Raw genomic sequence first — 11,817 nt, 5'->3', positions numbered from 1 at the left:
TTTATTGTAAAAAAAATAAAATCTTTATTTAAAAAGATGCGTTCAAATATGAACGAGTGAACACAGCTACACAGCAGCTCTGCGACTCTCCATGGAGACATCAACTGGGCTTCCGGCTAGATAAGAAAAAGTATTGCAAGGAAGTGAGAGAGCACATGAGTAGAGGGCAGACATTACCACAAGTCATTTGGGATCACTAGTAGGTCTGCTTCTTGCGTGGGCTTCTAAATTGCTTCACATTAGACAAAGCATCCCTTATTCCTGTTTGAGGGTTGAAATCTACCCCAGGCCCAACAGAGGTAGTTTTCCCAACAAAGCATACTACAGCCATGAAGAGAAGACACCAGGCATTAACAGCAGTCATAAACAGAGTGGCCTACAATGAGAAACCCCCACAACAGTTCTCACCTTTTAAAGCAGCCACTGCAGACGTACATGGAGTCCTCTAGTTTAGAGGGCAGGCTTAGCACTGGGCATTTCCTCCTACAAAAGTGAAGGCACACATTAGATTCTCCAGCATAGCTGCTTTCCAGTACATTTAAAAGCTACCCTGCATGACCACCCCATTGCAATTTAAAGAGTTAACTGCTGGCCAATTTGAGTGCCCTCTGAAAGGCACAGACAGCGCACTAAGGCAGTTTATAGCACCTGGACTGCAGTGCTAAGCAAGTGGGTAAACATTAAGCAGCTCCAATAATAATGGCAATAGAATGAGAGGCGGTGACTTGAGAATGAACGTGCCAAAATAGGTGGGCGAGCATTACTTTCAGGCCAGTGACCAAGTAGTTTAAAGTCACTATATTCCAGCCATCTGGTGCTTGCGCTTACAGCACTGGGCGAGTTTAAAAAAGCAGCCCATCTTGTAGATTTCAAGACAGCTAGCCTGACTACTTGGGTTCATTACACAAAGCTTTAGCAAAAAGTACTCGACAAATTAATTTCAGGCAAAACCATACGGACATAAGTAAAATCTGTTCTTACCTACAAGCACAGTAATAAAACCTTGCCTTCTGGATCTGACTGCTAGTCCTAAGAGCAAGGATCTTTACTCTTGTCTGCCTCCTTCGATGGTCACTGATACTCCACTCCCTCCTAGAGTGCAGAGCCTGCACCTGGCTTATCTGTGTACACTGGACTCCACACACAAGTGTCTACTCTCTCTCAGCTGCAGAAGTGTCTGAACTCGAAGCCATTCGTGCTATGCTTGCTAGCAGCTCCTAGTAGCTCAACATCTGCATGTCTCCTGGATCTTTAAGCTACTTAGTTCTTGGCTCTTGGAGTGCCTTCCTCTGTTGTGGTATGCTACCATGTCCTCAACGTTATCAAGCCATGCCAAGAGTATACTCCATGAATCCTGAGGTCTCGTCTCCCTCTATAAGTTTAGGATCCACCTGCTATTGCAAACTCAGCCACATAAAACCCAATGGAACTAAAACTTTTTTTTTTTTTTGCATTCCACATTAATACACTTCATAATCATTCAACTGAAGAGATCGGTTAGAAATATGCCAACACGATTTAGACAGAGGCCTGCTTCAAACAGTTACCATGGGGCTAAGTTGCTCTTTATCAAAGGATTGAGATCACCAGTGAATGCCTTCTGATTTGAAATACCAGTAGAAGAACTGAGAGCTCTGCAATGACTCCCATGTTCTGCAATGCAGCAAACAGAAGGAAACTAAAGCTATGCTTTAAGGCAGCTGGAGGAAGCAGCAGTTTGCATAAGAGGGGAACTGCAAAATGTAGATTTTATACTCATTTACATCAGAAAGCTCAGGTCTTCACTGCGCTGGAAGCTTAGAACGGAAGAAGGCGTGCAAGTTCAGAGTTTTTATCCCAACTACTTCAGCAGTTGGAATTTAAACCTCTAAAACATAGGCAGTAAGATTTTAATGTTCCTCAAATTACAGGGCTGGGGAAGATTGTTCATCCCACCTCATCTCCAGCCCTCTCGTACACGCCAGCAAAGATCTGATATTCCTAATGAGGAGCAGAAGAAGCTGGTTTACATTTTGGGGCTATCCCCTAAGGTCAGTTTCTTCCTCTGCAGTTCCCCTTTAAAACAGGCTGAGGCACAGTTAGTTACCAACCAGTTTAAAAACAAAAAAAAGGGAGATTCAGTTACAGCAGTTGAATGGCTATGTTTATACACAGGTTTAAAACTGCAATGGAAACACACTGCATCAGTCAGAAAATGCCTCAGATATCAAGAGGCTACCATTCAGACAACTTCTGCAGAACCCACTCAGTGCTTAGAAGAGGCAGAGATTAGAGTTTGGTTTCAGCAGTCTGAGAAACTGCAACTGTTTCTCAAAGCTGGAAGCTGTATTTGAGAATCAACCCCTTTGCTGAGCACTTGTGTTAAAGAAAAATGCAATGCAACTTTCCCAGCATGAGGCCCAAGCTGATCTACCTATGGTCACGATACCACTGTCTAGCTGGTGGAAACATTTAACATAGGCATCTGAGCTGGATAGCTTTGCGAGAAACAAAAGTGCAGCTTGCTTTCAAAGTAACCCTGGATGCACTCAGCTTTCCTTTATCATTACATAGGTAAGATTTCACGGCCACTAGACTGGCCTCCATTAGTATCTCCTGCTGCTTGCTGTGAATTCGGGGTGTGCTTCTCAGCAGAACTACACCCCCCCCCCCCCCCACTGCTAGAACTGGGTTTTAGAATTGCTCTTCCTTTTCCAAAAGTAGGAAAGGAGTTTTAGTTCCCACCTCTGTCAGCCATTAGGGTTTGGTTAACTGGACAGAAGATCCATACCAATGAGAGTTAATGCCCCTAACTTTGTGAGATAACCCAGGGACAGTTTTATGGGAAGTTTTGGCTGGCAGGGACTGGTCCATTACACTTCAATTTACAGCCTAAGCTACTCAACATCAACTGACTTTTGTTCTTGTATAGAGCAGGATCCTGATATACTTTGTTCAGGCAAGTTAATCTTGTTTGGTGAGAAAGGGTTTACATGGGCATATACACCATGCAAAGAATTAGCCCCTTTTGGTTGCTGTAAGACAGTCTCTGGACCCATCTACACTAGCAGACTTTGCAGCTGTAATTCACCAACAGCTGCATCTGCGGCAGCTGGAGCACAGGATACCCAAATTCTGTCTACAAGGGTTACACAGAGACAGCACACCGAAATCTACAGATTCCATTGGTGGTTACAGCTGTGAAGTTTGCTAATGCACACATCCTCTGGCATTAGTATTCAGGACCCAGCTCAGGAGGCCTGAAAAGGCCCACAAATGACTGTTCCTGCCCAGTGATACTGCAGTGGACTATTGCTGAGCTATACCTGGTCTAGTTACATGCAGGTACTGCTGCATTCATATAGCTAGGATGGCATTCAATTGACTTATATCAGACTAACTTACACAGCACATTTAAAAAAAGACACATTTATTCAGCGTCATGATCAGTCTATTACAATTAGCAATCAACAGCATGGGTGCGGAAAAAAATAAAATAAATTCTACATAAAAACCCTTATTGGAATGCTTTGCACTTTCCACAGAACAGAAACTAAAATAACCTGTTATACAATTAGTCACAAATACAGTCCTTATGTTTGCAAAGGAGAGTTTGTCTAACACATGTCTTCATGTAGCAGCTACACCCTGCCACAACTGTGTTTGGCTGAGTTCACAACTGTTGTAACCTGTAGCTTCCCTGTCCCTTCTCTGGCTCTCCTCTCCTGCTAAGCTTTGTTTCCTGTTGAATAATATGGAATAAAGTTGTTAATCTAAACACATTGAGACTCAAGGCTACAATCCAATAGCAAGTTCGTTCCCACAGATAGCTGATCGGAATATTAGCTTAAACAACCACATTTTACTGAAATTAAGTCTTTTTACTGTGTACTTGCTCAGCTACATTAGTTACTATTACTGATTCACTAGCATGATACGTTTGACTGAGAGGTGCAACGTCCAGATGCTTACCTGGTAGTTAAAACCGTCTCCCACCGCCATAACTACCGCCACTACTGGAGCCACCATAGCCACCTGAGAGAGCAATTGGAGACGGCGTTATAGCAGTGGTTTTCAAACTTTTGTTCTGGTGACCCCTGTCAGATAGCAAGCCTCCGAGTGCGACCCCCCCTATAAATTAAAAACACTTTTTATATATTTAACACCATTATAAATGCTGGAGGCAAAGCAGGGTTTGGGGTAGAGGCTGACAGTTTGCGATGTAATAATCTCGCGACCCCCTGAGGGATCTCGACCCCCAGTTTGAGAACCCCTGTGTTATAGCAAACACAAAGACTGAGGGTTTGGCAAACCTGACTGTAAGGTAGGGCAGTGGATTAGATTCAGGTAAGCCAAAATTGCGAAGGACTGCTTTTGATCCCAATTGTATGTTTGAATGTCTGCAATATAAGCATTTTCTGAAGCATGAGTTTGTTCCTGTTGGATATTCAAGTTGTAATACTCAGCTAGAATTACATTTGATTTATTACGATTATAGCAAGTTAAGTCTGTGTGAGGTTAAATGGACAAGCATATTTTCATGTCAGGAGAAAAGCTTTTTAACTGTGGGCTAGTGACTGTTCCTGTGGTTAAAGCTAGATAATTGTAGGCCCTCTTGGGAACCTGCAAGTGGGAGGGTGGAAGCCTGCCCACTGCTAAAGGACCTCCCCCAGCCTAAGGGGAGGATCCACAAAGTCCGGGATCTCAATGAATTGCGGCGGACAACTAGGCAGGTAGATTTTAAGCTTGTACCACAAGTGTGGCATCGTGATATTGGCTTAGGCTTCTCTCACGCCTACTCCCCTTTACAAGGACGGACCCCTCATTCTGAGACTCACCACCACTGCTGTACGGACCAGAGCTCCTGCCTCCGAAGTTCCCTCCTTTCATAGGGCCAAAGTTTGAAGATTGGTTGTTGTAACTGCCAAAGTCATTGTAGTTTCCACCACCTCCAAAACTGCTTCCTAAGGAGTGGAACAAGCAATGGGAAGGCTGTGATCTGTAATGCCTTTCTCAGCAACAGTACACTTTGCAGGGCATCCGACTGCAGGGCAGTTTTTGCAGCTTGATTTTGAGAACTCAAAGGCAGCCTCAAGAGTGAGGACGTTCTCTTACCTCTGCAACATGGCAGGGGAGAGGAGGCCCAAGGCTGGAGACGACACAGAACGGAATTTTGGGAAACAGGAGGTACAACATACCATGTGATAATGGGGAGGCTCACCTAGTGTAGGAAGTTATGCCCCATGTCAGTCTACTAGTAATGAAGGCTTTTGTCATGAAACTGTAGCAGAGCAGAAAGAACCGGCACTGCTGTTTGAAAGCCAAATAGTCCACTTCTGGGCAAGGTCCCCTACTGACAGTGGGGGGATACTTACCTCCACTGCCGCTGCCAAAGCCGCCACCACCTCCGTTGTTATAGCCGTCATAGTTGCCACTGCCACCATAGCCTCTGCTTCCTCCAGAGTAGCTAGGCCCACCGCCGCCACCACCATAACCTACAAAATAAAAACACAAGACTGCTGAATTCCAGCATTTCACAACCCACAGTCCACTGATGGAATTAGAAACTCCCCAAAGAACTGATCACAGCATGCACTTTGGTAAATCAATATATTTGTACAGAAAATTTGTGACCAATCAATGTGACATGCTTAACACAATAATTATTCTGTCTGGATGGATCCAGTTGGGTCCATGCTGTAGTCAGTTTGTATCAGCCATCCGCCAGGCCAAGGGATTGTAGTTTAGTCACTTTCCTCATGTCACCAGTGCTTCTTCATGGGCGTAGCACCTTTGAGCCTGGAAACAAGGCAACCTGGCCGCTGACATGTCAGTAAAGTTATGCTTTGGCCTTACCCTCATTGCTAAATCCATTATAGCCGTCTCCACTGCCTCCATAGCCACCACCGCGGCTGCCACCAAACCCACCTGAAAAGAACAAACCTTTGTGTTCAGTCTATCCGGGAAGGGAAACTGTCAGGTGATGGCGCCCAGGGCACACGGTTTTGTAAGCCAGTTTTACAGAATGAAGCAGCTGTATAAATTGATGGAGACTGTTGCAAGGAATCAGGGATTCCAAGGTCTGCCTGAATGAGCCCTTGTACTATGTTAGAATGCAAGAGCCAAGAAAAGAGAATTGCACTTAGTCCAACGTCCAAATCAACAAGTAAAATCAATAACCAGAACTGCAGCAGCAGGTGTGTTAACCTATGGGCTAAAACTTTAGTTTTGTTAGCCTGACAGTATCCTTTTAATTTTAGTCAGAATGACCCCTCAAGTCACTTACCACGACCACTAAAGTTGCTGCCACGGTTAAAGTTGTCATTTCCACCAAATCCACCTCCACGGCCGCCACCACTGAAGTTCCCAGAGCCACTGCGACCTAGAAGAGAGAGTAGTGTTTGTGAATGGCACAGCTAATTATCAAGGGGCCATTTGGATTAATTTCAAACTGATTTACAGAAACTGGCACTCACCTCTTTGGCTGGATGAAGCGCTGGCCATTTCTTGCTTTGAAAGTGCTTTCCTCACTTCGCAGTTGTGGCCATTCACAGTGTGATACTTCTGAACTGAAAGGGAAGAATCAGACATTACTAGGTTGTTATTAACTGTTACATCCACAATTGCGTCCTGATTTTAAGCCAAGGACAATTCCCCTTCAAATACTATAAATTCTTCACTGGTTTGCAGAGTTTTGTGTAATAGACTCGCTGGGATACTTACTAACAATCTTGTCCACAGAGTCGTGGTCATCAAAGGTGACAAACGCAAAACCTCTCTTCTTGCCACTGCCACGGTCTGTCATGATCTCAATCACTTCGATTTTGCCATACTGTTCAAAGTAGTCTCTCAGGTGGTGCTCCTCTGTGTCTTCCTTAATCCCACCAACGAAGATTTTCTTCACTGTAAGGTGAGCTCCAGGCCTCTGAGAGTCCTATGCAGGACAGAATAGAGCAATATGAAGTATTATCTGAGATGTACGAATTTAGGACACCACAAACACTGGTCTGAACAGCAAGGCTCCGATAGCTCAAACAAAGAAAGCCAACACTCAAAATTGTGGTAGTTGTACACTATGACTGTGAACAGAAGTTAAAGGCTAGTGCACAGCTGAAATTTTGTCCCCCTTCATAATCAATTGTAGTGAATGACTAATGGCATGGTTCTGCTTTAAGAATTTCAGTACCATCTATGCCAAAGTTGGACAAACATTTTGGCCCGAGGGCCACATCTGGGTATGGAAACTGGCGGGCCACGAATGCTCAAGAAATTGGGGCTGGGGTGCAGGCTCTGGGGTGGGGCCAGAAATGAGGAGTTCAGGGTGTGGGAGGGGGCTCTGGGCTGGGGGTATGTGGGCTCCAGGGTGGGGCATGCAGGAGGGTGCTCCGGGCTGGGATTGAGAGGATCAGAGGGGGATCAGGGCTGGGGCATGGGAAGGACTCAGGGGTGCAGGCTCCGGGCAGCCCTTATCTCAAGCAGCTCCTGGAAGCAGCGGCATGTCTCCACTCCCACTTATCCGTGGAGGCACAGCAGCCCTGCCCTGCAGCTCCCATTGGCCAGTTTGCAGTCAATGGGAGCTGCGGGGACAGAGCAGAGCCCCCTGGCTGCTCCTGCACATATGAATTGGAGGGGGGACATGCCACTGCGCCCAGGAGCTGCAGCACTCGCACACGGAGAGGCCCTCGACCCCGCCTCCCAGCTGGAGCTCGAGGGCCGGATTAAATCAGCCCACCCCGATCTATGCCATTGACTAATGTCCTTTTTTGGGGGGCGGGAGGGGCAGCACATATTCTTGCTGGCACTAGTGCATTGGCAGTTACAGCCAGCGTGATTAATGTAGGGGGAGTTCTGTGTGTGGGGAGTGGCTGCTTCCCCAACCCATGAAGAGGACAGGAGCTATTCTTCTCAGTTTAAACCCTTGATTATATCCACACCATAATCACAATAACCTCATCCCACTCCCTACACATCCACACAGGACCATTTAACACTATCACCAGTGCGTGAACAGCCAATTTAAGGCTACAAAAACGTCATGATTAGATTAAACATTAATTCATACCTCTCTGGATACAGCCCTCTTTGGTTCAACAACTCTGCCGTCAACTTTGTGTGGTCTAGCATTCATGGCAGCATCAACCTCTTCTACTGTAGAGTATGTAACAAACCCAAAGCCCCTGGAGCGCTTGGTATTTGGATCTCTCATTACCTAGAAATGACATCTCTATTAGTGACCGAAGTAGATAATGTGAAACAAGCAAAGTGGCATACAGATGAGAACAAAGGAACATCTAAGGTTATTATCTAGCATTGGTTTTGTCCTACAAGTTACTGAAAACCTTTGACTGCCAGAAGCTGGGACTGGATGACAAAATGGATTATTTAACAATTGCCCACTTCTGTTAATTCCCTCTAAACTAGCATTTGACATCAGCCACTGTTGGAAGACAGGATACTGGGCTAGATGGACCACTGTTCTGACACAATATGGCCATCCTTATGTACAGTGAACCCTTCAGAGCAACACTAAGTATGCAACTAGACCAATTCCGTACTATTCCACTATCTAGGAATAGTGATTTAAGGACTCTTAACTGGTAAGTAAAAACAAAATTCTTCATTTCTCCCCATTGCATCAAAAACCAGTAATGCCACAGAATGAGATTCCTTCACCCATTTCTGAGTTTTAATATCAAATACATATAAGTTTATTTGCTCCCTTCCTACTCCCTGCAAGGAAATGTTTTTACTCCGTTTGACAAAAAGTATTTTGGAAGGCTGCTAAGTTACTGTAACACAGCTGCCCTGCCCAAGAAAAGCCCTAGAGTGCTTCAGCTATGGCGCTGGGACCAGGACACTCACCACACAATCAGTGAGCGTGCCCCACTGCTCGAAGTGGCCACGGAGGCTCTCATCTGTTGTCTCGAAGCTCAGGCCACCGATGAAGAGCTTGCGCAGCTGCTCGGGTTCCTTAGGGGACTAGAAAGAAAGAACAAGCCATGAGATGGGAACAAGATAAACAGCCTCCTGGAGCTAACAATACCCGTTCTCCCCCACCCAAGGGAGCACTGATCTAGGCTAGGGGAGCAGGAATTCCCTTCCCCACAAGGGGATCAGAATAGCCTGGCAGTGGGGGGGAAAGCCACCCCCATTACACAGTGCCTTCCAGGCTAACCACAGCTCTGGCCCCTCAGGCTGCTGAGCACTGAGAAAGAGGGGGCCAGCCTCCCCGTGCACTGATCACCGGGCCTACCCCCCCACGAGGCCTTGCATCCTGCACAGCCCAGGCGCCTAGCGCGGGAGAAGGGCGAGCCGAGCAGACACGCACACGATGTCCGCCACGCGCCGCCCGGCCGGCCGCCATAGCTCGGATCTGGTTCTGCACAAAGACGGGCGCAGGCACGAGGGCCCACACCCAGAGACTGGTCTCCGCCACGCATGCGCGAAAGGGCCGCCCACAGGGGGCGAGAGGAGGGCCGCGCACGCGCGAAAGCTGGGGGGCCTCCCCGCCCTCGGGAGCGCACGCGCAGCATGCGGACCGCCCCGGGCGCAAGCAGGGGCCTCGCAGGGTAGACCGAAGCCTAAGAGGCCTCGAAATCAGAAAAGAGTCACCGGAGCAGCAGGGCCAGGGGAGGGCCGCGTGGAGAAGATGGCGGCCGGAGTCCTGGGGCTTGGCTCACCTCGGACTTGGACATGGCGGCGGGTGGGGGGGGGTGCAGGCCTCCGTCTCAGACTGCTGCGCGCGCGATGCTTCCTCCGTGAGGCGCCGATACAGAAAGGGCTGAATGACGAGTGCGTCGCCGCCTCACTCCACCGCCCCCCTTAGGGCTCCGCCCGCCGCGTGCTCCCATTGGATGATGGGGGTCGGGTCACATCCCCTCACATCCGATTGGATAGCCACGAACGAAAGACACATCTCATTGGTGGTGGAAATCCTTGACCTACCCCACTGCGGCAGTCTACTGGCTAAGGCAGCCTAAGCCCCGCCCATTAACCTATCTCATTGGGAGTCCATGCCTTTCCCCCCCCATCTGTCTTTCCCGCTCCACTCTCGAGAGATTGTATCTTACCTCTGATTGGTTTGCTGATGGACAATCACACTCTAAACTGCCCAATGTTTGGCCGTTGCTGCCAAGCGTTGAGTTTGACTGGTGGGCTGTCTTGTCAATCATTCGATGAGGCAGGGTGTCAATTATTGTGGTGGAAGAATTAAATTACCTGTTTTATGTCACTGGCACTAGACCGCGAGCATTAGCCCTGTGAAACAGACCGGACCTGGGCTTCTGCCTGGCAGCATCACGGAAAAGGGAATAAAAACGCACCAGCCAGAAAGTGCTCATCTGCGCATGCGCTGAGATTAACCTAAGGGCGCTCCCATATGTGTACAAACGGAGGAGGGAAGTGCATTGGCTGCGCATGCGCAATGCGGGGAACCAGGCGCCTGCGCGCTGGGGGGGCTGTTTTGGCGGGCGGCGGGCGTTGCGCAGAAGCAGCCTCGGCTCTGAGGGCCTGCGAGAAGGGGGAGTCGGTGCCGTGCCGGACCCGCTTCGTACCCAGGTACCCGGTGGGCGGGAGGTTTGCTGAGTTAGGGCATCGGTTTGTTCGGGCAGGAGACCCGGGCGGGGGGGGGCAGGGGCTCATTGTATGGAATGAAAGGGGTTAGGGGGCGGGCCCGCGACGCCTGATGTACAGGCTAGCTGGCCAATGGAGGGGCGGGAGCGGGGCTAATGTAGCATGATTGGCAGCACGAGGCACCAGTGCCAACTGCGCGGAAGAGGGCGGGCGCAGTAGCTGGGAGCGACAGCCTTCTCCGCCAATGAGGCAGCCGCATTAGGGAAGGGGCGGTGCTTTCCCCTGAGACTGATGGCGCGGCGGGCTAATGGGCGCGCGGTGTCTCGGGGAGTGCTCCTGAAGCGCATTAGGGTGGTGCTTCAGCCTGATGGGCGGGGCAGCGGGCCAATCGGGGCCCTACGTCGCAGTGCCCGCCTCTGGACCCGATGAGATGGGGGTTGGGAAATGGGGTGCACCCCCAAAGTGCAGAAGGGGACCTGGGAAAGGTAGGGGTCCCTGGCCACATCGTCCTGGGTTCTTGCCCCGTGCACTGTGCTGTCCTTCAACACCCCCGCTGCTCCCCCTGGAAGCGACCCTGCTGCTTCTCCCTGGTTGGATCCCGTATACCGCTGTGTTTTGCAGCCCCTCCTGCTCCCCCCCCCCCCCGATCCCTTGCACAGACTTGTCCTGTAACCCTCCCCTGCCCCCGAATCCCCTGCTTCCCCCCCCCCCCATCCCTTGCACAGACTTGTCCTGTAAATCTCCTTCCCCACTGTCTCTTCGACTCTTTGCAACAGCCCCTGGATCCTCTGTGCTGCCCTGTCCTGTAACCTCCCTGGGATCCTAAATCCCCCCCCACCCCGCCCAACCTTCTGTAACCCTCCCTCCCCCCGCTGGGTTCCCCACAACATCCTGCTTCCTACTGCTTAGTTCCTCCTAGATCCCCTGTAAATCCCTCTCTCCAAAATTCCTCCTACTCCCAATCTCCTGTAAACCTCCCACATGCACCCCCAACCCCAACATCCCCTGTAGCCTCCCCCGTCAACCTCTTGGATCCCCTGCACTGCCCTGTCCTGCAAACATCCCCTCCCAAGATCCCCTGGAACAGGCCTCCCGCCTCTCTACAGCTTCCCCCACCAGTTGCCCACCACAGATCTCCTGTATCTCTCCTCCGCCCCCCACCCCCCCCATCACCTGCCACACACTCTCATGCTTGTCACTCCTCCCTGGGATTTCTTGCAACGTCCCCATTCCCTGCAACTCCATCTCCCCTGCTACCCTCCCCTA

General features: G+C 49.6%; 2 protein-coding genes across 18 annotated transcripts in view; one reads left to right on the top strand and one right to left on the bottom strand.

Moving 5' to 3' along the window:
* On the bottom strand, window positions 1-10,332 carry HNRNPA1 (heterogeneous nuclear ribonucleoprotein A1). Of its 15 annotated transcripts, none has more exons than XR_006286639.1 (12): window positions 9,660-10,324; window positions 8,842-8,958; window positions 8,042-8,188; window positions 6,703-6,913; window positions 6,456-6,548; window positions 6,266-6,361; window positions 5,836-5,907; window positions 5,355-5,474; window positions 4,818-4,943; window positions 3,952-4,014; window positions 409-483; window positions 1-116 (listed from the first exon to the last, which is right to left on the bottom strand). XR_006286639.1 is itself a non-coding variant. In XM_027828090.3 (11 exons), the coding sequence occupies exons 1-10, from the start codon at window positions 9,341-9,343 to the stop codon at window positions 3,959-3,961; spliced, it is 1,170 nt and encodes a 389-aa protein (XP_027683891.2). In that variant the 5' UTR covers window positions 9,344-9,358; the 3' UTR covers window positions 1-483; window positions 3,952-3,958. The 15 variants fall into 15 exon arrangements, 10 of the variants coding, with proteins under 10 accessions (XP_027683891.2, XP_007065869.2, XP_007065868.2 ...); XR_005223126.2 differs by lacking the exon at window positions 9,660-10,324 and adding an exon at window positions 9,308-9,383; XR_003565577.2 differs by lacking the exon at window positions 9,660-10,324 and adding an exon at window positions 9,308-9,358 and having other exon boundaries at window positions 3,952-4,110.
* Window positions 10,176-11,817, top strand: part of CBX5 (chromobox 5) — a 60,656-nt gene continuing 59,014 nt past the window's right edge. For 2 of the 3 annotated variants that reach the window (XM_007065805.4, XM_037884128.2), the window contains exon 1: window positions 10,176-10,536. In XM_007065805.4, the coding sequence (XP_007065867.1) occupies window positions 10,396-10,536 (141 nt within the window). In that variant the 5' untranslated portion in view covers window positions 10,176-10,395. Of the gene's footprint in view, window positions 10,537-10,898; window positions 11,037-11,817 lie in introns of those variants that run through there. The other variant, XM_037884127.2, reaches the window with a different exon arrangement.

This window comes from Chelonia mydas, chromosome 20 (genome assembly GCF_015237465.2).
Source record: "Chelonia mydas isolate rCheMyd1 chromosome 20, rCheMyd1.pri.v2, whole genome shotgun sequence".
NCBI classification, from domain to species: domain Eukaryota; kingdom Metazoa; phylum Chordata; order Testudines; family Cheloniidae; genus Chelonia; species Chelonia mydas.
This window is presented reverse-complemented; position numbering and strand designations above follow the sequence as displayed.

Bases quoted from the DNA above. Each gene is read 5' to 3' on its own strand.
- HNRNPA1 (XM_027828090.3), bottom strand. From the start codon at position 9,343: ATGGCGGCCGGCCGGGCGGCGCGTGGCGGACATCGT. The intron at 4,944-5,354 runs GTAAGTATCCCC...TCCACTCCTTAG, and splicing joins CTTTGGCAGCGGCAGTGGAG to GAAGCAGTTTTGGAGGTGGT. The intron at 4,111-4,817 runs GTGAGTCTCAGA...TTTAATTTATAG, and splicing joins TGGTCCGTACAGCAGTGGTG to GGGGGGTCGCACTCGGAGGC.